The 25490-nt window shown below is 44.1% G+C and overlaps 1 protein-coding gene across 5 annotated transcripts in view; it reads right to left on the reverse strand.

The window, feature by feature from the left end:
- The window catches only part of ACACA (acetyl-CoA carboxylase alpha), a 268972-nt gene that overhangs the window by 18605 nt on the left and 224877 nt on the right, over nucleotides 1–25490 (reverse strand). For all 5 annotated transcript variants that reach the window (XM_039350417.1, XM_039350415.1, XM_039350416.1 and 2 more), the window contains 4 exons: nucleotides 25155–25251; nucleotides 22193–22328; nucleotides 12162–12339; nucleotides 6466–6578 (listed from right to left, as the gene is read on the reverse strand). In XM_039350417.1, coding sequence (XP_039206351.1) covers nucleotides 6466–6578; nucleotides 12162–12339; nucleotides 22193–22328; nucleotides 25155–25251 — 524 coding nt within the window. The remainder of the gene's footprint in view (nucleotides 1–6465; nucleotides 6579–12161; nucleotides 12340–22192; nucleotides 22329–25154; nucleotides 25252–25490) is intronic.

Genomic DNA, 25490 nt, shown 5'->3' on the forward strand with positions numbered 1-25490 from the left:
TTTAACCATAGTTTATTGATTAATCACAGCTGGCTAGTTTCACCCAACATGCTAAGAAAAATGTAAGCAAAAGTACATTAGTCTGGCACCTGTACAAGATAGCACTTGGAAGCAGACAGAAAGAAGGTTAAGATCCTTGTTATTTGCCACAAAGGCTTTCAAACTATGACACCAGCCAATTTAACAAAAAACACACACTGGGTCAACTTGTTTTTCACCTTCCTAGTGTCCTTGCAAACCTTCATCTATAAACAAAGAGCAGATGTAGGACATGGCCAGGCTGAGCCTGAGGGAGGAGTGAAGCGCGTCATCAGTTTGGAATCACTTTGCGCCCGCAAGAGATCTAAGTCTTGCCCTCCTTGAATTCCACTGATTCTTATCAACCATCAATTTGCTTTGACTGTTAGTAGTTCAGATTCTTGTTTAGCGATAGCATGGAATAAACTTGTACTCATTTGAACAACCCTAGTTCCTGATGTCTTGTGCCTGACGTTAGACTGGATCACAACTGATGGTTTGTTATTTTGGATAGTAATACAATATTTTGGAAACGGTTAAGTTCTACCCTTTAATTCATATATGGCGGATAATATGGTACCCAGTAGCAAAGCCTGGGAAGGAAAGCTATGGCAAATCTAGACAGCATACTAAAAAGCAGAGACATCACCCTGCCAACAAAAGTCAAGGCCATGGTTTTCCCAGTTGCAATGTATGGATATGAAAGTTGGACCATAAGAAAGGCTGAGCGCCAAAGAATGGAGGCCTTTGAACTATGGTGCTGGAGAAGACTCCTGCAAGTCCCCTGGACTACAAGGCAATCAAACCGGTCAGTCCTAGAAGAGATCAACCCTGACTGCTCTTTAGAAGGCCAGATCCTGAAGTTGAAACTCAAATACTTTGGCCACCTAATGAGAAGGAAGGACTCACTGGAGAAGAGCCTAATGCTGGGAAAGACTGAGGGCAACAGAAGAAGGGGACGACAGAGAATAAGGTGGCTGGATGGAGTCACTGAAGCAGTACGCGTGAACTTGGACTCCAGAAGATGGTAGAGGACAGGAAGGCCTGGAGGAACGTTGTCCATGGGGTTACGATGGGTCGGATACGGCTTTGCAACTAAGAACAACAAGCAAACAGTTCCACTGGATTGTACTAAATCAAAACCACATTTGCAAGCTTGTTTTTCAAGGTTAGCTTCATTTTTTCCCCCCTTCCTTACGTGCTTCTGGTTAACTCACTTCTGCTAACAAACTGAGCAAAGCAAATCTCCTGCAGGGCAGCTTTTGAAAGATTTACTCTCCCTACAGCCACGGCACTCTCCCCTCCAGCCTGCGGTGCCCCTTTCCCGCTTATGCCGAGGCGCCACACATGGCAAGACTGAGTGACATTGTAATAAACACAAAACCAATGAAGATTTCAGTTAGGGCACTTGAAAATTGATAATTAGCAGCTCAGTGTCACATTATTCACTATTTCCCCAACCTGCCTGCACCAGGGCCAACTGAAGAACGGAGTTTTGAATGAAAATGCAAGCCTGCTCTGAAATAGGCTGCCTCCACACTCCCCCTACACCCACCCCTCACCTTCCACCTTCTACCAGTAGCTGGGGGGACCTGGTGCTCTCTCTCTCTCTCTCTCTCTCTCTCTCTCTCTCTCTCTCTCTCTCTCTCTCTCTCTCTCTCTCCCCACGAAAACCCGCCGTTTGGTGGGCACGACAGCAGCCATCCAGGGGTTAACAGAGGCAGTGAACCCCCAGCTAATGAACAAGTTATGCAGCAGGCAAGCCGAGATAAATGGAGCACTCTTCACTTCTGCTGGAGTCAGCATGAACCGCAGCCCTGCGGCTTGTTTGTGCCAAATGGAGTGCACAAAATATCAAAGGGCAGTGATCCAGAAGACGACCAGCTTTGACAAATTTTAAATTGGTCAGAAAGGGGGGAAACACACACACACAACAAAAGGAGAGAGAGAGAGAGAGAGAAAGAGAGAGAGAGAGAGAGAGAGAGAGATATTATGCAATCTACAACATCCTCTGAACTTGATTCTTCCTGCCGATTGCAGAGGGTGGGAGGGTTATGCTGGGAAGCCGATGCCACCGATTGCCCAACAGAAGGGCGCAATTATGATCCATCTCAGCCAAGATATTTATTAGCCTCGGAAGCTTTTAAAGCACTCGGTCTCGGTGGAGGGGGTGAAAGGGTTCGCCTTCTGGTGACATGGCTGTTTTAATTAGGGTTGGCGTAGGATTCATCACCTGCTTTTGGTGGAAAAGCTGGAGTTTGTGAAAATTAAAATGCCCTCTCATCCCATGTATCTGAAACCTAAACCAAGTTTTTGTCTCGGCAGCCACGGGTCTTTCAAGCTGGGAATTGTGCCAGTTGTAGAAAGGAATGACGCGGGAAGGGGTTTAAAGATGCTCCCCATATCAGCAGTTGGATCAGAAAAGAACAGGGAATGGGGAAAAAAAAGAACAGGAAATATTCTTTTTTGAGAAGAAGCGGGTTGAGAAATTATGTTCTCTCTCTAAGGTTGCATGGTTTCGTGGATCCCATTTGCTTTTCTGTTCTGCAGCCACAGTGAGCGGTTGGGAAAGTTATTCCTTTCTATAACTCAGTATTTCTCAATATTGGCAGTGTTAAGATGTCTGAACTTCAACTCCCAGTTTGCTTGTTAGCTGGGGAATTCTGGGAGTTGAAGTCCAGACATCTTAACACTGCCAGTATTGAGAAATACTATAAAAAGAAATAACATTCCCCACTGCTCACTGTAGCTGCAGAATAGAAAAGCAAATGGGATCCTTTTTCCTGAATGGTGATGCAACTTCTTGAAAAAATAGTAGAAAATGAGCTGATTAAAATATTGTAGGGTTTTTGAATAAAAACTGATTGTAGAAAAAGGATTGGCGAAGTCGGGGGGGGGAGAGTTAAAAGAGGGATCAGCCTAGAATCATTACATGGTCACAAATGAACTAAGTCCCTTCACACTGATAAAGTCTTGGCATGTAACGCACCAGATTTAGCTGTGGTTGAAAAGAAGAAAATGTGGATAATTGAGGTGGAGGTACCAGGAGATAGTGGAACAGAACACAAAGAATTGGAGAAGATCTCAAAGTATCAAGAGTGGAAAATCCAAGCTGAAAGATTATGGCATAAATAATCTGCGGTGACACCAGAGGTGATCAGCATGCTGGGTACCCTCTGCCACTTACAAAAGACCACACTGCTTGGATCTGCACGAATAGGCTGATACATTACAGGTAGTTCTCAAATTACGACTATGGTTGAGCCCAAAATTTCTGTTGCTAAGATAGTTGCTAAGTGCATCACTGCAGTTGTTAAGTTAGTAACACAGTTGTTAAGTGAATCTGACTTCCCCATTAACTTTGCACGTCAGAAGGTTGCAAAAGGTGACTCCAGGACACTGCAACCAGTTGCCAAATGTCCAAATTTTGATCACGTGACCACGGGATGCTGCAACAGTTGTTAAGTGTGAAAAATGATCATAAGTCACTTTCTTCAGTGTCACTGTAACTCCGAATGGACCCTAAACGAACAGTTGTAAGTCGAGGACTACCTGTACAGCATCCTAAGTTCTTGGGGAGAATTTGATGCGCGTGAAAGTCAACGTTTGATGCACCTGAAAGCCAACAAGAACTGGCAGCTGTGACTTCATATTGTTGCATAGATTATAATAATAGCACTCGAGACAGTTCCCTGTAGCTTAAAGAACGGCGTCTTTAAACAGTCCAGTTAATTAATCTTACAAGTTCCAATATGAATACTGTGGAGGGCAAAAAGGAGAGAGGCCACTTGCTAATCTTTGGGGTCTCTGTCTCTGGCAGCAGAGAAAGCTTTCTCTTATCTTTACACAGCACTGTCACCACTCTACATGGGGCTGCCCTTGAAAAGTATCCAGAAGCTTCCATTGCTTCAAAATGTGGCAGCCTGTCTGGCTTTGCACAGGCCTAGATGTGCATATTTTTCACTTCTCTTGTGGGAACTGCATTAGCTGCCAATTTGCTTACTGGCCCAATTCAAGGTTCTGGTTGCCACCTTCAAAGCCCTACACAGCTTGGGACCAGGTTATTTGAAGGACCATCTTTTCCTGGTCACATCAACCCAACCCACTAGAGCGGGGAGGCAAGTAATGCTATGGGTCTTCTATCCTAAGGAGGCTCATCTAGTAGTACCAAGAAGAAGGGCCTTCTCCATGGTGGCTCCCTTCCTGTGGAACATCATCCTTCTGGAGAAAAGATAGACCCCCACTTTGACTCTTTCACAAGGCCCTGAAGGCCTGGTTTTTCCAACAGGCCTGGGACCTCCAAGTAGGGTGGAGTCCATTAAGTGACTTTATTTGATTGTTTTTGCTAGGGGAGTAGGGGGGGTATTGCTTTTTATTGTTTTTTATATTGGGTTTTTATCTGTAAGCCACCAGGAGTCACTGAGAGTGAATTGGGCAGCCATGTACATTTTCTTAAAAAACTAATGTATGTGGATTATTTTCCTTCCCACTGTGTGATGACTTCCGCGGATGCTTCCCCATTTAATTTCTCCAGACGTCAGCTCATAAGAAGATGAACCAGCTCCAGGCACATCTGGAGGGAAGTTGGTTAAATGGCTCCAAGCAGCCGTCTGAGAGGGCTCAAACACAGCTGCAGCAGGACAGCCCAGAGGTTTCAAGTGGGGAAAGCATGCAGCTGTAACCGGTCAGTGATGAGAAAGAGGAACTGCCTGCTGCACCTGATCCAAGAACACGCAGAGCAGAGAAAAGGCAGGAGCAGAGAAGGCCAGCAAGATTACTCACGAGGAGAAAGCCTCGCCCTTCTTGATGGGCTGCACCAGAAGTTGGCTATTTAGCGCAGCAGCGAGAGGGAAGTGATGCTGGAAATAATGTGTTTATTTCCTAGCTGTGTGTTGTCATTGTGATTTTTGCCTTGCTTTGGATTGATGCCATGCCTTGACTTGGACTGTGCCTTGTGAACTCTGGATTTTTCTTGCCTCGTGAACCCTCTTGTATTGGGGATTTAATTTTGCTTGGTGGGTTTATTCTGATTGGGAAACTTTCATGTGCCTCGTGGATGCCTTGGCCACTTCTCTGTGGACTAGCATTGGTCTGCTTGTGGCTGGACTTAATTGGGACAGTTTTGGAATTTTGGTGAAGGGAATTGCGGGGGAATATTAATAAACCCACTAAACCACTGTGTGTGTGTGAGTGGGACAGCACACACCATCACTGGAGAGAATGAGAGTGTAGCAGCACGCGCTTTGGGTGGATCACCTGGAGACCAGATCAGGAAAGAGCCATGGATCTTACAGATCCAAGGACCTGCCTGGGGGGGGGGGGTTTACATCCATGGATGTCTTCCAAGAATTCATCTTGGTGGTTCTGTTAGGACAGTGATGGCGAACCTTTTAGAGACCTAGTGCCCAAAAACTGGCCCCACCCCTGCTCCCCCCCTACTCCGCCCCCACCCTGCCTGCCCGCAGAGCCACTCATCGCCTCCAGGGCCCGCCGCAGATCGCCCAGGCAGCCCAGCAGTGCCATGGCGACCACATCCTCTGCCCGCGCCCTGCAGCATCAACTGTGTGCGATGGGGCGTGAAGGCAGAGTCTTGTCTACGCTGTCTGGCTGCCATGTCCTTGGCTGTGCTGCTCCGCGTGGGCCATGCTTGGGGGCAACTCTCCTCCAGGAGGGCTGCTGGTGAGGAGGGGGCTCCGAATGCCACCTCTGGCACGCGTGCCATAGGTTCGCCACCACTGTTTTAGGAGAACAGGACCAATTTCATAATAGGAAATACCTCTGAGTCATACTTTTATAGATGACAGATGCTGAAATCCAAGGCGTACCCTTTCTCTTTCATACACAGGGGAATGACACTTCAAAACTGCCATTTATCAACTGCAGTTTTTTTATGTCCTTTCATTAAAAATAATTTCACTGGGTTAACAATCTTCTGCCTGACTGATCAGTGACATCTTTTAAAATCAATAAATACAACCAGTGATTCTATGTACTATTTCCATTTCACACACACCCTTCTCAAGCCCACTCGTTCTTGATCTGTTTTTGTGTGTGTGTGGCTATTTACCCATTCAAACCTAGTGATAAAACATGGTTTTATTTCTTAGGTACCCTAAGTTTGATTTACAAGCAGAAAAAAAACAGTATAAGTGATCAAAGGCACATATACATGCATAGAGTTGCATATGTTGCATATCCCTGTTCTTCAGTATTTAATAAAAAAAATTGCCAATTTACATCACCTTTTCTTATTCAATGTCAAAGTTATTTGCCATCATCCAGTTGCCAAACTGGATGAATTTTGATCACGTGACTATGGGGGATGCTGCAATGGTTGTAAGTGTAAAAAATTGTTGTAAGTCACTTTTTTCAGTGCCCCTGAATGGTTACTAAACAAAATGTTGTAAGCTGAGGTCTAGCTGACACAAGCAACCCGCTAAGACTTACCAAGTCGCTCTGCCAGCCCCATATAGATGGGATCCACACGCCTCATGGTTTTTACTAAGTCCTTCTTTCGGAATTTGATTTCCACTGTCCCTTCAGGTTCCAAAACACCACCTCTGAAAAAGACGTTTTAACAGCAATTAGCACACAAAACAGTGAAGGGGTCAGCAGAAGATAAAGACCCCCTAAGCAGCCTTTTAAAAATTCCGGCCTCTTTAAAAACTCTCATAGCTATTAATGGAAGAAACAGAGGCTGAAAGTTAAAATTATGTCACCAAAGAACAAGCTGGGCCAGTTAGAAAGGAGGCTGAAAAAAGAGAAAACGAGGCTTAAAAAACCCCTAAAATCTGGAAGGAAACAAAGAAGAAAAAAGAAGGGAACTAGATTGAAATGTATACTTTATATTTATTTGAATTAGCCAGACACCTTTCACTGCAACAACACTGAAGAAGGGAGGAAAAACCCTAATAAACAGAAGGAATGTCATTAAGCTGCTGGAAACGTCACAAAATGAACCAAGCTAAGAACCTAAAGTGAGATAAAAGCATATTTTAATAATTAAAGTACAGATATAAATGGTATGTCCTTCTAGAAAACTCACAAATGTTTTTTTTCCCACTAATCTTTAAACTAGCCTTACATTGTACAAGGGAACAGACTGGGATTTATTGTACACATATATTACATACAGGTAACCCACAACTGACTACCACAATTGTGTAATGAATTATCTATCTATCTATCTATCTATCTATCTATCTATCTATCTATCTATCTATCTATCTATCTATCTATCATCCATCCATCCATCCATCCATCCATCCATCCATCCATCTATCTATCTATCTATCTATCTATCTATCTATCTATCTATCTATCTATCTACGTAGAATAGTCTCCAGTACACAAAAGCATATTTATTAAATATATCTATAATAGAACCAAAGAATAGCTATGTTTATCCTATTCATGAACCCTTTAGGAAACTCACGTTGCTGGAATGCATGATATGGCAAGGTACTGAATGGATGTGTGTGTGTGTGTGTGTGTGTGTGTGCAAGAGATAACGGCTGGCCCCTCAAGTGGGTGTATGGAATGTAATAAGCTTATGCTACACTTTTCAAGAAGTAACAGAACAAGGAGTAGACGTACACGAATCATCTGTAACATTTCTGATGGGTCATGAATTTAGGCTTGGAATAAACAAGTTGGATATAAAAGGAGAAATAAAATGCAATGGACTTTGGAAGCGTGAGACCTCCATGGGGAGAAGGGGACGCCCTGAAATCTAATTCCCAACCACTCCAACACAGCCTGGCCATCTGTTGTTGAGTGTTTGAAGTATTGATCATGTGAATGAGTAGTCTAGTTGGGCAGCAATACTTATAGCTCCATCACTGGAGATTTTTAAGAACAGACTAGACAGTCACCTGTCTGAGACGATATAGGTTCTCCTGCCTGAGCAGGGGGCTGGACTAGAAGACCTCCAAGGTCCCTTCCAGCTCTGTTCTATTCTAAACTCTAAACTTGAGTAGCCTTGTTGGGCAGTTGCTTATTGACCTTTGTTTAGCCTAGTCGGGCAAAAGTAATGTTGTTTAACCTAGTTGGGTAACTAAGTAATTGTAACAAACTGTATAAAATAATAAGTAACATGTATTAATCAACTATGATTGAGCACCTGCCTTGCTTTCCGTTCGAATAACACAAGAATAAAAGAACTATTATTAAACCTTACCTTGAGTGAATTTGACTCATTTTACAACAATTGAGGTCAAAATTTCTGTCACTAAGCAAGATAGTTATCGGGTTTTGCCCCATTTTGCGACCTTTCTTGCCACAGTTGTTAAATGAATCAGTGCAGTAGTTAAGTTAGTAACATTCCCTCTGCTCTCTCTGCTGTTCCTTGAACTGGCAACTGGCTGAGATTTGAGAACAGCTGGGGGGATTTTGTCCCTTTTTACCTCTTTCTATACCCTTGAAAAAACAACGAGCAGATTTCAGTTTCTTTTTTGAGATAATAAAGACAAGATATTGTTGCTTTTTTATAGTACATTAGGCAAGTTGCTTGGCTGTCCCCATATGTGCGTTATATTGATAATGATTATGTTGTTTTGGGTTAGTTTTATGAGATGTATTAATGGTTATGGAGCATAATGTTACGAGTAGTTAGTTATAATTTAAATCTTAAATGTTGTTTTATGATTCATACCAAGACTTAAGCATTTTAAATATGATAAGATTAGTTGTAATTTTCTTCTTCTTCTTTTTCATTGTTTGAGACAATAAAGTATTGGAAATAAGTGACATAAAGGGATATAGGGCTGTCTGTCTGTCCTCTCTAAAAGCTGAACAGAACGCGTCTAAAATTGGTGCAGGGGAAGAAACTATGGAAAAAATAAAGACGGAATTTGAAAATGGACTGGATGATGCTGGATTGGGGAAAAATGTTTCCCTCAATACAGGTAGTCCTCGACTTACAAGCATTCGTTTAGCAGCCATTCAAAGTTACAACAGCATTGTTTTAAGTCAGGGGTCTTCAACCTTGGCAACTTTAAGACTTGTGGACTTCAACTTCCAGAATTACTGGCTGAGGAATTCTGGGAGTTGAAGTCCACAAGTCTTAAAGTTGCCAAGGTTGAGGACCCCTGTGACATATAACTGGTCCTTGCACTTATGACTGTCACAGCATCCCGTGGATGCCTCGTAAACAAAATACATTTACAACAGTTGCAGCCTCCTGGGGCCAGGTGAACACCACTGCAACTTTTCTAGCGGGCTTCTGGACAAGCAAAGTCAGTGAGGGAAGCCTGATCTGCTTAAAGACCCCATTATTCGCTAAACGTCTGTAGTGATCGGTTTAACAACCGTGGCGAAAAAGATTGTAAAAAGGGGCACCGCTCACTTAACAACCACCATGCTTAGCGATGGGAATTCTGGTCCCATTCGTGGACAAAAGTTGAGGTCTACCTGGATCTCAAAGATGCTTTCTCAAGAGGCAACGGAACTTCCTGGTTTGTTTGTTTTTTCCTTTGAAGACGATTCGCTTCTTATCGAAGAAGCTTCTCCGTGTCCATTCTTTTGGACAGAGAAGGCCGCTGGTTTGAAAGAGGGGTCAAAGAGGCTATCTATGTCAAAATTGAACAGCCCTCTTTCAACAGAGGGGGAGGGACACGACATCGTCTATCTCCAGTCTCCAACACGGTCCTTTCAGCGGTTCCAAGAAGGCTCCTCACCCATTTGCACCACTCAGGTGACTTTGATGACACAGATTAACCTCCAAGTGGCCTCAAGGACTCTCTAAAAGAAGGCAAATGACCGGCTGTCTTCAAGGAGTATAAATCCTTCCATTCCCCACCATCCAGTCAGAGCTGAAGAAGCTTCTTTCATGAGAAGCGAAACGTCTTCAAAGAAAAACAAGGAAGTGCAGTTGCCTTGTGAAAAAGCATCTTTGAAACAACCATGACCCAAATGACTGAGAATCTCCATAGACCAGGGCTTTTCAACCAGTGGTACGGGTACCACCTGTGGTACATTGGCACCTGGCAGGTGGTACGCGACCATTCTAGAAAAGTGGTAGTGGGGGAGAGGAATGAGCTGAACCGGTGGCAGCACCGCAGAAGCCTGAGCCAGAGATGGCTGGAGCTGCAGAGCTGTCAGGGCTCAGCGGAAGCGCCAGGATCAGCACCAGGCTCCAGCTGGAGCTCGGCGCTGATCCTGGCACTTCTGCTGAGCCCAGAAGAAGCGCCAATCAGCTGGAATGTTGCAGCATCTCCAAGGTCTTGTGATTTACATTCAGATGCTTGGCAACTGATTCATATTTATGACGGTCACAGTGTCCCAGGGTCATGTGAAGTGACCAAAACTTGCTGCAACCACCCAGCAGATGGGTGGAATAAAAACCAAACACCCCACCCCACCCCCGCTGCCAACCCTCAACAAAAATGCTCACAACAATGAAAACCTCAGACAGGAGGAAGAGTGCGGCCGGGTGGGCAGGCAGGTGTCTTGCTCGGCTATGGCTTGGGGAGCACTTTTTTCAGCGCCATTGTAACTTCAAACAGTCACTAAGCTAACTGTTGTAAGTTGAGGACTATCTGTACTTTATCCACTTTTTTCCTTTTTTTTTTTTTTGGGTCATCGCATTTTTGACACCTTGCTAGGCGACTGGTGGTACTCGGATATTGCCATATCCTAAAAGTGGTACAATGGGTGAAAAGGTTGAAAAGCCCTGCCGTAGATGTCTACTTTGAATCTGGATCTAGATCAAACTGGTAAGGCTTGATCTTTATGCTTCTGTTCAGCATACTTTAGAAATATTCCCTCCTTATTTATTTTAGTATCTTAATTACTCTAAAACAGTGGTTCTCAACCTTTCTAATGCCGTGACCCCATAATACAGCTCCCCAGGTTGTGGTGACCCCCAAGTGGGTGTGGCCACCAATAAGAGAATGTAGGACAGCTAGGGAAAAGGGAAAAAAATGGCGGACAGCATGGTTTGGCGACCCCCATGAAATGGTCATTCGACCCCAAATGGGGTCCCGACCCACAGGTTGAGAACCACTGAGCTACAACATGGGAATGTTTTTTTTTTCCCCTATGACCTCTTAGGTACCAAAAAATATTCTGCTAGCTTAAAGAAACGGCCACTATAAGCCTGGTGATGTTGAACCCATTTTCTGTAGCTCTGATAAAGGACCAACGGAAAGTTGATTGAAGTCATTCAGGGATCGATAGGATGAGCCGCCATGAAGTGCGTGTGGGTCCAAATCAAATATTACAGTGATAATTGCTACAAAACATTGCAGTTACTCTGGCTTCGTAAGAATTTCAGAAAAACAGGATAACAAAGTTGAAACAGACCTCGGAGGTCTTCTAGTCCAACCCCCTGCTCAAGCAGGAAAACCCTATACCAGTTTCAGACAAACGGCTGTCCTGTCTCTTATTAAAAGCCTCCATGATGGAGCACCCACAACTTCTGAAGACAAGCCATTCCACTGGTTTATTGTTCTCACTGTCAGGAAATTCCTCCTTAGTTTAATGCAGTAATTTCCATAATGTAAGCCAGTGGTGATGAACCTATGGCACACGTGCCAGAGGGGGGCACTCGCAGCTCTCTCTGTGGGCACGCGCACCTCGCTCTTTGGCTACGTTTACACAGGAAAAAGCCATTTCTCAAACCCCTTCCTAGCCAAAACAAGCCTCCAGACCAAACACGGTGTTTTGTTTTGTTTTTAAATATATCAAATCTGACACCAGAAACAGACTAACGGATGACCTGAGTGCTGCATATGTTGCTCTCAAACTTACAAAGTATGAGCCAAGGTTAGAAAAATTATCAGCATGCATACAACAGCAAAAATCACATTAATTGTTCAAAAGCATGCCAAATGTAAACTTTTACCTTTCAATAAAAAGTTGTTTGTATCATTAAAAGCTTTGTTATTGTGTTTTTCTTTTCAGACAAAAGATGTTAATGTATGAGTTGTTTTTTTTTCTAAACTAAAACCTCGGTATTCAGGTTAAATTGCCGTGTTGGCACATTGCGATAAATAAGTGGGTTGTGGGTTGCAGTTTGGGCACTCGGTCTCTAAAAGGTTCGCCATCACTGATGTAAACTTACTAGATATAGTTGTTTTGTTAATTAACACTACATTCGCATCTAAAAGCTACGCTAAATTACATCAGAAGAACAGTCTCACCTGCTGTCCCGGTCAGCGTACAATTCCATATGTCGAGGATTAATGGTGGGGTCAATCACCACCCAGGAACCTCCTCGGAGTTCTGCTTGGGGTGGGATGTAAACAAGAACCGGCTGCTTATATTCTCGCAGACCATCCACAATGTAGGCTCCAAACTTCAGCACCTGGTCATACATATCTGGGGAGGAGAAGGACATAGGAGTAAGAAGTGGGTCTGTTACTTTCTCCCGAATAAACACCCCGCCCCTCATCCCACTTTAACTTGTGGGATTCGCTGGTTCAAGCATTTGGCTTCAACCACTTTTAAGGAGAAGAATGGGACAAACTCACAGAAGGAAGAAATCCTTCCAATGGTCTTTGGACACGGAGGACTAAATCAAACTTGACAATTGTCGTGGAACCCCAGGGTAGAAATGTTCTCCTTCGAGACTAAATTTGACTATGCAAGAGCTAGTATTCAGAGACGCACAGATAGTTCTCGACTTGCAACCGCAATTGAGCCCAGAAGTTCTGTTGCTAAACAAGACAGTTGTTAAGTGAGCTTTGTCCCATTTCAGGACCTTTCTTGCCACAATTGTTAAGTGAATGACTGCAGTTGTTCAGTTGCTAACACGGTTGTTAAACGAATCTGACCTGTCCACTGAGTTTGCTTGCCAGAAGGTCGCAAAAGGGGAATCACATGATTCCGGGACTCTGCAACCGTCATAAATACAAGTCAGCTGCCAAGCCGCTGTAAGTGTGAAAAATGATTATGTCACTTTTTTTCCCAATACCATTCCAACTCTGAATGGCCACTAAACGAATGGTTGTAAGTCGAGGACTACCTGTAAGGTTCCTGAAGATAGGAGGTCTAATTCTCAGGGTTTTCAACAAACAAAGTCAAGGGGGTAAGCCAGATTCACTTAAAGACCATGTGATTCACTTAACAACCTTGGCAAAAAAGAGAGATTTAAATGTCTTTATTTGGGGGTTACAGATCTTTTTTTCCTTCCTGCGTGGAAAAGAATAACAGATTAACAGAGCTGGAAGGGACCTAGAGGAGTGGACTAGAAGACCTCCAAGGTCCCTTCCATCTCTATTAATCTGTTACTCTTTTCCGTGCAGGAAGAAAAGAAGGTCTGTAGTCCCCAAATAAAGACATTTAAATCTTTTTTGGGCCATGGTTATTAAGTGACATGGTCTTTAAGTGAATCTGGCTTCACCCCCTTGACTTTGCTTGTTGCAACCCCCCCCCAGTAACTCATAACTGATGATCATATGACATAGGATGCTGCAACCGTCATAAATACATGCCAGTTGCCAAGTGCCTGAATTCTGATCACGTGACCACAGGGATGATGTAATGTGATTAATGTAAACATAATAAGTTTGAGGAACAGTTGTACGATATTTTTCAGTGCCATTGTAACTTTGAATGGTCGCTAAACAAATGGTTGTAAATTGAGGACGACCTGAACTTAATAACCACCCATAATTTTGCTTTGATCCAGCATGATCTTTAATCTGTTGCCAGGCAAAGAAGAGCATGGTAGCTCAAAAAAAATTGAGAAAAAAAAGAGGAGCCCCGTCACGTCTGGATGAAAGAAACAATCCTTTTGTTTCCTATAGCAAATGACAAATTTATTGCTAATTAAACAATCATTTTATTATGTAGCACTGGCAATAAACCACTTGAAACTCCTTTCAGCTAATTCCAGTGTTAAGGAAATAATTGCTCAATTCAAATTATTTTAACCAAATTAATTCTTTAGTAGACTTTTTTTTAGTCGCGCTACATAATAAAATAATGGTGTAATTAGCGTGGCATTTTTCACTCCTGCTACGAGCATGTATTTTATGTGGAAATAGCAGCCTGAGCGAAAGAGGACTCGTTCGCACCAAGATGGAGATTTTAAATAAATAAAAAGTAAAGGGGAAGGAGACTGTTTGCTGCTAAAGAACTAAAATCCTCACAAGCCGTAGCAATTTTATTCAAGCCAAGGCACCAACTGTCTATTGAACTGTAACAGCTAATAGTCACTGATGCCAGCACTCAACTTTCTGAGGGAAAAAACAACGATTTTAATCTTGAATGGTTTAAAATTGTATGTGTAGCTGCTCAGGAAAACATAGCAGGGCAATCTCTAAAGGGTGAGGGTTAGTGAAGGGGGTCAAAAGATGTCCTTAAAGGCGGTAAAGCTGATTTTTTTTTTTAGCCTGTTCCTCCCCCCCCCCCCCAGATGCAGGGATAGTTTGCTATTTGTTTGTTATTCGTTTAATGGCCCCTGTTTTGTTTGTACACATAGTCCTCAACTTACAACCCGGTTCTGGCCAAGCCACACCCCACTTCATGGTCATGTGGCTTCATACTGGACATTCAGCAACTGCCCCCCCCCCCCCATTTACAGCTCAATGACCGCGGTTGCTGCAAAAAGGTTCACAAAAGTGAGTTGGTCAGGAGTGACCCACACAACGGCCATCACAATTTTGGTCCGTATTGCACAGGCTCCATTGCGGCCCTAAATCAAAGATGACCTGTAATCCAGGCTTCCTATTGATTTAATAGCTTAAGCTCTTTTGATGTCTTTCTTATAGTTTTATGCCCTGTCCAGAACCTGTTGGCTAAAATTCCGGGAGTTGAAATCCACACCTCTTAACGTGTTCGAGGTTGAGCTATCCTGAGCTATACCACCGACTATATAGACGGAGTCCTCAACTTATGATAAAAATTGAGCCCAGAGTTACACTCATAAGTCATGCTGATTATTAAATAGATCATCATGTGTCCATGGAGATTCTCAGTCATCCAACAGAGGGATACGACATCGTCCATCTCCAGTCTACAACACAGTCCTTTCAGCAGTTCCAGGAAGGCTTCACACCCATCTGCACTACTCAGATAAGCCTCCAGGTGGCCTCAACGACTCTCTAAAAGAAGGCAAATGACCGGCTGTCTGCAAGGAGTATAAATCTTCCCATTCCCCACCATCCAGTCAGAGCTGAAGAAGCTTCTTGGATGAGAAGAGAAACATCTTCAAAGAAAAACGAGGAAGTCCAGTTGCCTCTTGAAAAAGCAAGGGATAGATCATCATGTGACTGACCTTGATTTTGTGACCTTTTTGACGGCGGTCATTAAGTGTGCAATGGGCGTATTTTTCCAGAAATCAGAAGTACCGTATATTCCGGCGTATAAGACGACTTTTGAGAGCGTTGAAACAGGCGCCAAACTCGGGGGTCGTCTTATACGCCGAGTCGTCTTATACGCCGGAAATAATGGTAGTTTCCGGCATATAAGACGACTTTCTAGGCATGCGACTTGGCGTTGATCGTCTTATATGCCGGAAATAACGTAGTTTCCGGTGTATAAGACGACTTTCTAGGCATGCGACTTGGCATCGATCGTCTTATACGTCGGAAATACCGGTAGTTTCCAGCGTATAATATGACTTTCTAGGCATGCGACTCGGCATTGATCGTCTTATACGCCGGAAATAACGTAGTTTCCGGCATATAAGACAACTTTCTAGGCATGTGACTTGGCATCGATCGTCTTATATGTCGGAAATACCGGTAGTTTCCGGCGTATAAGACGACTTTCTAGGCATGCGACTCGGCGTCGAAGTCGGGGGTCATCTTATACGCCGGTTCGCCCTATACGCCGGAATATACGGTAAATGTCAGCTTCCAGCAAAAATATTGGGACGCTGCAAACAATCGTAAATACAGTTACTGAGCACCCAAAATACAATCACGTGATCACAGGGGAAGAGCAGAGAATCAGAACTTCAAATCTAGTAGGGCCAGATGTAACTTTGAACAGACACTAAGCCAGCATTCGTCAGTGAGGCAAAATTCACTTAACAAACTGTCTCACTTAGCAATGGAAATCTGGGGCTCAATTGTGGTCATAAGTGGAAGACTACCTGCATCTACTCTGTAAAAATTTGAAAGGCGGAAACAAAAGAACAAAGAAACAATCCTCACCTGGATTGTCAACAAGCAATGACAGGAGGATATTCCCTATATTCTATCCATTGTCCAATGTTAAATCATAAGGAGAACATTTTAATGATTAGTTCCGTGCAATGGGGAAAAAAAAATTCTATCAACTTTCTTAGCTTCCCTGTAAAATAAACACCCATATTTTTTCCTCTCTCAGTTCGGCAACTGCGGTCTTCCTCTTTTACCCCCGTGCCTGTCAATTTTACACTACATTCAAAGCTGGAATTAACCTCCGTTGTATTGATAGAGCCCCGAAGAACATTCATTACTTTTGGCTCTGCCACCGTACAACCAGTGTTGTTGGTATCTTTCTTTAAAGTCTTTTTTTTTTATTCCGATTAAAGTCTCTGGTAACTGTTCCTTTTTATTGTTATTTATAACCTGTCCCAGAGGGTGGTGCAGGAAAAAAAGGGGTAACATGAAAAACCAACGGCGAATGGCCCCGTAGCGCTGCCAGCAAGGCGGTTTAATACTTTGGGATTTGCATCTTATCAACCCATTCATGCTGGGCTCGAGACCCCGGTGCTAATTTCCAGTAAATTTCACGCTTGATGTCTCACTGTTGTGGGTCACTGGCAGTTCGTCTAAATAAGCCATTGCCTCCATCTAAATATTCAAGGCGTGCTTTAACAGAAAAATTTTAATTTTTTTGCAATAGGCAGCACGGCTTTGTAGCTAACTGGAATGTGTTCAGAGGAAGGCAGCCGTTCCCTTCTCAATGTGATTTTATTTATTGCACAGAATATATCTGGATGGGGATATAAATGTATGAACTGAAGCCAACGTGTGTGGATGGCAAACACGCGCGCGCACACACACACACACACCAGTCTAAATTAGACCCCCTGCACTGACTTGTAAAGAATTTCCCCCTTCCTCCACTAATGTCAATTCTCAACATGGCAAAAGCTCTCTCTAATCTTTTCCTTCTCATTACACACAATTTTGGAGTCATTTTACCCACAGCGCAGCCGTTTCTTAGCGATGTGTGTACATATGCATGTATTTGTGTGTTCTTAGGCTCACCAAGGGGTGCTATAATTGTTTATTTTCATTCCCGGCTTAATCCTTTCCTGCTTCTCCTTGTAGCCCAACTAACACAGAAACTAAAATTGCAAACAACTCTCCAGGGGGAACTGTGAGATTGACAACAGGAGCCCGGAGTTTTTATACCTGCCAGTGCTGGATAATATCTAAGTTGGAAGATAGATTTTTTTGGAGGGGAGGGGAAGGCAAAACCTTGGGACTGATGGCTTTTCATGCAGAGAATGTATTAGATCCCCCAAATCACTCTGCTGGTTCCTAGTCCCTGGAGTTTTAGATTGCAGGCTGCTCCAATGATCTGAGATCAAGGGGGTACTGCTTTTTGACCAGTCACTGATCAACTTTCAATTTTCCTTATTCTTGTAAGCCTACAAGCTACAGAGATATACAGGTAGTCCCAGACTTGCATTTATTTGTTTAGCAACTGCTCAAAGTTACATCAACACTGAAAAAAGTAACTTACAATCAGTCCTTGCAGCATCCCCACGGTCATGTGATCAAAATACAAGCGCTTAGCAACCAGCCTGTATTTATGATGGTTGCAGAGCCCTGGGGTCATAACAGAATAACAGAGTTGGAAGGGACCTTAGAGGTCTTCTAGTCCAACCCACTGCTTAGGCAGGAAACCCTATACCATTTCAGAGAAATGGTTGTCCAATCTCTTCTTCAAAACTTCCAGAATTGGAGCATTCGCAACTTCTGTTGTTCCACTGGTTAATTGTTATAACTGTCAGGAAATTTCTCCTTAGTTCCAAGTTGCTTCTCTCTTTGATGAGTTTCCACCCGTTGCGTCTTGTCCTGCCTTCAGGTGCTTTGGAGAATAACTTGACTCCCTCTTCTTTGGGGCAGCCCCTGAGATACTAGAAGACTGCTATCATGTCCCCCCTCGTCCTTCTCTTCATTAAACTAGACATATCCAATTCCAGCAACCGTTCTTCATATGTTTTAGCCTCCAGTCCCCTGATCCTCTTTGTTGCTCTTCTCTGCATTCTTTCTAGAGTCTCAACATCGTGGCGACCAAAACTGGATGCAATATTCCAGTATTCATATGATCACAATTTACAATCTTTTCAACCAGTTCCAGCAAGCACGGGGAAAAACCAGTTTCACTTAGTGACTGCATGAGCCACTTGATAACTGCAGTGATTTACTTAACAGCTGTGGCAAAAAAAAGTTGTAAAACTGTGTATAACTTGCTTAACAATTGCCTTGCTTAGTAATGGAAATTCTGGTCCCTATATAATGATAAAATAGAAAACCTTCTGAGTGGATGGTATTATGCTTTTCAGCCCAATTTGTTTTATTTGTCAGAGCCTGGAGGAGGGGGACAAAGCGTTACTGAAAATAGATGCATTTAGCTTCCCCAAGGCTTGACATCTCTTTTTTTGCATCCTTAATTGAAAAGAAAAATAACTAGCCCTGCCAAATGCCATCACTTTGATGCCAGTGTTTAACTATTTGATCCTATGGAGGCACCAAAAGTCACTGAAAAACCATGGAGCATGCAGAACATCAAATCCTGATTTACACATCCTCTCCAATTTATAATCATTTGCATCTGTAAATAAAGGGGAGCCTCTGTTCACCTCATATTTAGTATAAATATGAAGTTTGGCAGCACAGAACCATACAGGCAGTCCTCGAGTTATGAGTGTAATGGAGCCTGCCCATTCCACTCGTGACTCGAAAACTCGTAGAGCAGTGTTTCTCAACCTTGACAATTTTAAGGCATGTGGACTTCAACTCCCAGAATTTCACAGCCAGCATTGCTGGCTGTGGAATTCTGGGAGTTGAAGTCCACATGCCTTAAAATTATCAAGGTTGAGAAACACTGTCGTAGAGTGAATCTCGTACCTCGAATGAGATCACTCCCTTGCTCGTTAAGACATACATGGCTCGTTAAGCGAACATGAGGTATCTCAGGGTGGGGAAGACCATGGAGGGCCTAGTGATGGAACAGACCCCCCAAGGCCTTTCTGACCCACTGGGATACCTCATGCTTCCCCTTCCCTTCCTGCCATGCCGGACTCACCTGGAACAGATCCGTCTCCTCTCTGGTGTGGTTCCTGCTGCCGCTCGGATCTGAGGCCAGAGGAGGCTTCTGCGGTCCTCCAGCAGCCCGATCCGGGTGCCGGAGACCTTTTTCAGGCCGCTGCCACCTGGATCTGAGGCCGGTGGCCCCTTTCTGGGCGGCAGCAGCCTGGAGAAGGCTCTGGTGCCTGGATGGGGCTGCTGGAGGGCTGCAGAAGCGTCCTGTGGCCTCAGTTCCAGGTGGGCAGCAGGCTGGAAAAGGCCTCCACGCCCGGATTGAGCCGCCGCAGCCCCGTGGAAGCACCCTCTGGCTTCGGTTCCGTTCTCTGTTGCAGAGAACAGAGGCCTAAAGCACCATGAGATCACACGAGCTCAGTAGCATGAGCTCTCGCTCCACTGACCTCGCGTGATCTTGCGTTACTTTAGGCCTCCGTTCTGTGCAGATGCACCGAAGGCCTGGAGCAGCCAAGAAAGCGAAGGATCTCGATCTTTGCAGGGTGAGTATTGAAGGCCTGGTGCCTAGGGAGAGCTGGGGCAGGGGTGGGGAGGGAGGGTTAACGAGGGAGGAATAACCAGGGTGAATGTTGCACTGCCACTGCGGTTGCTCGCAAGGGCGAACGACTGCCCTGGTGCTGCAATATTCATAATTTCGGGACTTGCTCGTAAGAACTACGGCAGGGATAGGCAACCTTGGCTCTTTTATGACTCATGGACTTCAACACCCAGAATTCCTGAGCCAGCCATGCTGAGGAGAAAGGGAGAGGTTTCCATGCTGAGCCATGCTGGCTCAGGAATTCTGGGAGTTGAAGTCCACGAGTCATAAAAGAGCCAAGGTTGCCTAACCGTGCACTAGCGGGTGCTTATCATGTAACTTCGAACTAGCGGTAAATGAACGATTGTAACTTGGGGATTGCCTGTACTGAGTTCAGGTAGTCCTCAACTTACAACCATTCATTTAGTGACTGTTCCAAGTTATAAAAGTACTGAAAAAAACATGACTTATGACAGTTTTTTCACACTTTAGGACCATTGCAGCATTCCCACGGTCACATGATTGAAATCTGGGTGCTTGGCAAACGGCATGTATTTATGACGGTTGCAGCGTGTTGGGGTCATGTGATCCCCTCTTTGGACCTTCTGACAAGCAAAGTAATAATAATAATAATAAAGTCGGAAGGGACCTTGGAGGTCATCTAGTCCAACCCCCCGCTCAGGCAGCAAACCCTACACCATTTCAGACAAATGGCTGTCAATAGAGAAGTCAGATTCACTTAACAACCCTGTTACTAACATCACAACTGAAGTGATTCACTTAACAACTGTGGCAAGGGAAGGTTGTAAAATGGGGCAAAATTCACAACGTCTTGCTTAGCAACAGAAATTTTGGGCTGTGTTGTGGTCGTTAAAATTGAGGACTACCTGTAAAACAAGTGACTAAGTAGCTAAACATTGACACAGAAAATCCACCAGACCCAATCGTCCCATTGCCATTAATGGGCTTTGTGCTCTCATACAAGCCTGTCCAGTCAACCTAACCTGATTTCCTTTACATGAGATAAGAATACCGTAGTCCTTGACTTACAATCATTCATATATAGCAGTGATGGCGAACCTTTTAGAGACTGAGTGCCCAAACTGCAACCCACTTATTTATCGCCAGGTGCCAGGTGGGCGTGGTCCACTGGATGGGCGTGGCTGTCATGGTCATGCCAGACTGGGTGGGTGTGGCCAAGGTGGCGTGGTCACCTCGATGTTGCTTGTGGGGAGGGATACCTGTGGGGGCCGGGCAGGGTTGGGGGAGATCCGGGGGGTCTCTGGCAGGTGGGGCGGTGGGCATGAGGCTCATCCTGCGGGCTGAGGCAAGGCAAGGCAGGGTAGGGGTGCCATTGTTGCAGGGCAAGGCGAGGCAGGGGCCGGGGTGGCTGCTGCCTGACACCATCGGCCCACGCACACAGAGGCCAGCGAGCACATGGGGGCTGACAGTGTCCGTCAGCAGCTACAGCAGTGGTTCTCAACCTGTGGGTCGGGACCCCATTTGGGATCGAACGACCATTTCATGGGGGTTGCCAAACAATGCAGTCCGCCATTTTTTCCCCCTTTTCTTTAGCTGTGCTACTCCCTTTTATTCTATTGGCTTTTGAAAGCCAATAGAATAGACTCTCTTGAATAGAGTCTAATTCTATTGGCTTTCAAAAGCCAATAGGAATTGTCCAGGCTGTCTCTGCCCTGCTGAGCCCGCCAAAAGTCCCATTCTGCAAACTGTGCTGCACCAGTTGAGTAGTCCTCGACTTACGACTGGTTGAGTAGTCCTCGACTTACGACCGGTTGGGGGTCGCAGCATTAAAAAGGTTGAGAACCACTGAGCTACAGCCTGCCGGCTCCTCACTCTGGGGCTCCTCAGTCCGCCACCAGCAGTTCAGAGAAGCTGCCTCTGAACTGGATGACTGGCCGACAGCTGAGGAGGCGATACAGTGGGTCGTGCCCGGGAAAATGAGAGCATGCGAGGCCAGGAGGGATGGGACGGGGGGGGGGGAGAGAAACCAGCCATGCTGGGATGTATCTGCCCACATGGGACCTTGGCGAGTTAGCGGGGGGCTGGTTGAAGAGGAACGGTTGCCATCTCCGGGGCATGGTGCACATACCCACAAAGAGGGCTCTGAGTGCCGCCTCTGGCACGGGTGTCATTGGTTCGCCACCACTGATATATAGTGACTGGATTTACTTAAAGACCACATGCTTCACTTAACAATTGCGGTGGTTTGCTTAGCCACTTAGGTCAAAAAAGTTCCTAAAACTGGGTGCAATTCATTTAACTGCCTTGCTTAGCAATAGAAATTTCTGGACTCACTTGTGGTCGTAAATCAAGGATGACCTATGTCACTAAGCCCATTCCTAAGTTCCAGCAATTGTCCCTGTCATCTGCACCACCATTTCTCACCGTGCTCCTTCCTCTTTTTTTTTTTTATAATAATCACCTTTCATTCCACCTGAGAAACCTCTCCAGTTGGCGAAGACAATCAGCGGAAGTCCCTCCCGATTAAAATCCTTGATAGCTTCTGCGGTTTTGAAGGCAGAGTCGGGAAACCACACCTGGCCAGCTTGCTGGATGATCTGTGGCAGGGGGTGGAGAGAGGGAAGATCAGCAATGCAGAAAGAAAAAGACAAATGCAGAGACAGTTCATTGATGGGACAGTCGCCTGCAGAAATGGAAGACTGTGTTCTTCCCACAAGAACTGGGAATACCATCTCTTGCCCACATTGGCTGCCTAAGGCTGAAATTATGTTGGAATAAAGGCCGACGTTAAATCAGACGCCCCACCTTGATTTTACAACGAGAAATAGTTATCATCCGGCTGGAATATAAAGTCAGAAGTCGAAAACTCTTAGACAGATGGTTGTGTTAGTCCATTCCTCCCCAATCTGATGCTCTCCAGGTGTGCTGAGACTATAGTTCCCAGAGTTCCTTAACCTGATACCTTCCAGGTGTGCCAAGACTACGACTTCCAAAATTTCCCAACCTGATGCCTTCCAGATATGCAGACTACAACTCCTAGAATTCCTTAACTTGATGCCCTCCAGGTATCCGGAGACTACAACTCCCAGAATTCCTCAACCTGATGCACTCCAGGTGCCTGAGACTATAACTCCCAGAATTCCCCAGACAATGGTATAGGATTTCCTGCCTGAGCAGGGGATTGGACTAGATAACCTCCAAGACCCCTTCCAACTTTATTACTATTATTATTATTATTATTATTATTATTATTATTATTATTATTATTATTATTATTATGGATCATCGCACAGTCAGCCAGATGTTCAGACTGGATTTGTCATTTTGTCTACCTATCGAGTCCTTACCCAGGACCTGGGATAGGCAGATGTGGATGTTTGATGGTATTACAGATATCGTCGCAGGATGGAAGCAGTTCCTAGTAAGGCCGCCTTTTGCAATTGACTAATAGCGAATTTGTCAAAGCCAATGGTGTTCAAGTGGTGCTCCAGTTGTTTTGGGATTGCACCCAAGGAGCCTATTACTATTGGTACTACCCTTGCTTGCTTTTGCCACAGTCTTTCTATTTCTATTTGTAGGTCTTTGCATTTTGTTATCTTCTCCAGTTCTTTCTTGTCTATTCTGTTGTCTCCAGGCACTGCCACGTCCACTATCCAGACTTTTTTGTCTTTCTTATCGACAATTGTTAAGTCTGGGGTGTTATGTTGCAGGTGCTTGTCTATTATTATTATTATTATTATCAATGGTCATCTTGGCTTGAATTGGCTGCAGTCTCAAAATACCTGAAGACAAATGCTGGGAACCTTGGAAAAGACTGTTAATCACAGCAATAAACTGACCAGGAAAATCCTGTCTTTTTTGAATCCCACGGCAAACCACAACATCTTTTTCCAAAAAAATTCTAAACGATAAGTAGTCCTCAACTTACAACAATTCATTTAGTAACCGTTTGAAGTTAAAACGGGATTGAAAAAGTGATTTGTGACTGTTTTTCACGCTTACGACCATTGCAGCATCTCCATGGTCATATGATCAAAATTCAGACGCTCGGCAACTGACTCCTATTTATGACGACTGCAGTGTCCTGGGGTCTTGTGATCAATTTTTGAGACCTTCTGACAAGCAAAGTCAATGGGGAAGACAGATTCACTTAACAACCATGTTACTAACTTAACTAAAAGTGATTCGCTTCACACGTGTGGCAAGAAAGGTCGTAAAATGGGGCAAAATTCACTTAACAAATGTGTCACTTAAGCCACGGAAATTTTGGACTCAATTGTGGTCATAAATTGAGGACTACCTGTATGAGCACGAAGGCACTGCAATAACCCAGAACGCCAGGAAAAAAAAGGAAACAAGCGGTCTATAAAATATCTTCCAACAAAATTGATATCCACACAACTTGACCCAAAAAGTGTCTGACCATTCAACCCACTGCAGCACAACCAGTCCAACGTATGAAAAGAATAACACTATCACACATCAAAAATGTCTCAGAAACAACCAACAGACTATTACAAGCACACTGCATCACTCTAGCACACAAACCAATTACAATCCTTCAAAAGATCCTAAGTAAAATGAAACACCTAGAAGACAAAGGGGAAAAAAAAACAGGTGTCATCTACAAAAGGGGTCTGCAACCTTGATAACTTTAAGACTTGTGGACTTCAGTTCCCAGAATTCCTCAGCCAGCTATGCTGAAGTCCACAAGTCTTAAAGTTGTCAAGGTTGCAGACCCCTGATCTACAAATTACAGTGTAAGGACTGTAACTGCCACAGTGTAGGACAGACAGGCAAAAGAATAGCTGAGCAATTTATGAACACCAAACCACAGTCAGAAGACACAATGAAAACTCCTTAATCTTACAATTCATGAACAGACTCAACCATAGTTTCAACTGGGAAACTGTGAGCATCCTAAACCAAGCTAATTCCCAAAAAATGCTAGGGAATTCCTCAAAGTTTGGTATTCAAACAAATCAGAGACACAGAGAGCTAAACAGCATTTACACAACATTCAAAAAGAAAAAGAAAGCTAAGAAGAAGGAGAAGAAGAAAAGATTAGAATCCGTTCCCTCCAGCAGCCAATAAGACAAAATCCCTAGATAAGCATGGATTGACATCGGACAAACAATTGAATAGAAAACAATCTCCTAATCAAGGAACTGCCAAGGAGAAAACCACACTTTTTACCAACACAGGCAGGGCAAGGTATAGTATGTAAATAGGGAGTTAACCCCATATTCACTTGCATTGATGATGTTACTTAATCGAGTAATGAAATATATGCAAAGCAAACATCAAGCTCAGACAGCACTCCACCAATTTTGAATTAGAACAGGCTTAATAGATCTGGCATGCCAAAATCCAAGCATCTAATGTTTCTCTAGTGGTCATACAGATGTTTTCAACCCATATACCTTGGCTTCTGAGTCTAGATTTGCTGGATCTGCAGGAATGCTCAGTTCCACTGTCCTCGTTTCAACAGCAACCACTCCCAGTGGTATGCCACCCAGCCTAGTAAAAACAAAACACACATTAAACACATAGGCAACATTCCCCAGCATTGTTCAAAACTCTGCGTCTGGTTTTTAAAACCTGCATAATGCCTGGAAGAAGCCTCAGCCGAAAATGTTTTTAGAAAATAAACTGAACATAGACCAAGATAAGATAAGATAACCTTTATTGTCGTGTTTTTTTTTTACTGTGGGCACAATGGCACACTTCAAAAGAAATTTAGTTGCCCGCTCTCAAAG

This window comes from Crotalus tigris, unplaced genomic scaffold (genome assembly GCF_016545835.1).
Source record: "Crotalus tigris isolate CLP2741 ecotype Arizona unplaced genomic scaffold, ASM1654583v1 scf7180000018330.590113, whole genome shotgun sequence".
Taxonomy (NCBI): domain Eukaryota; kingdom Metazoa; phylum Chordata; class Lepidosauria; order Squamata; family Viperidae; genus Crotalus; species Crotalus tigris.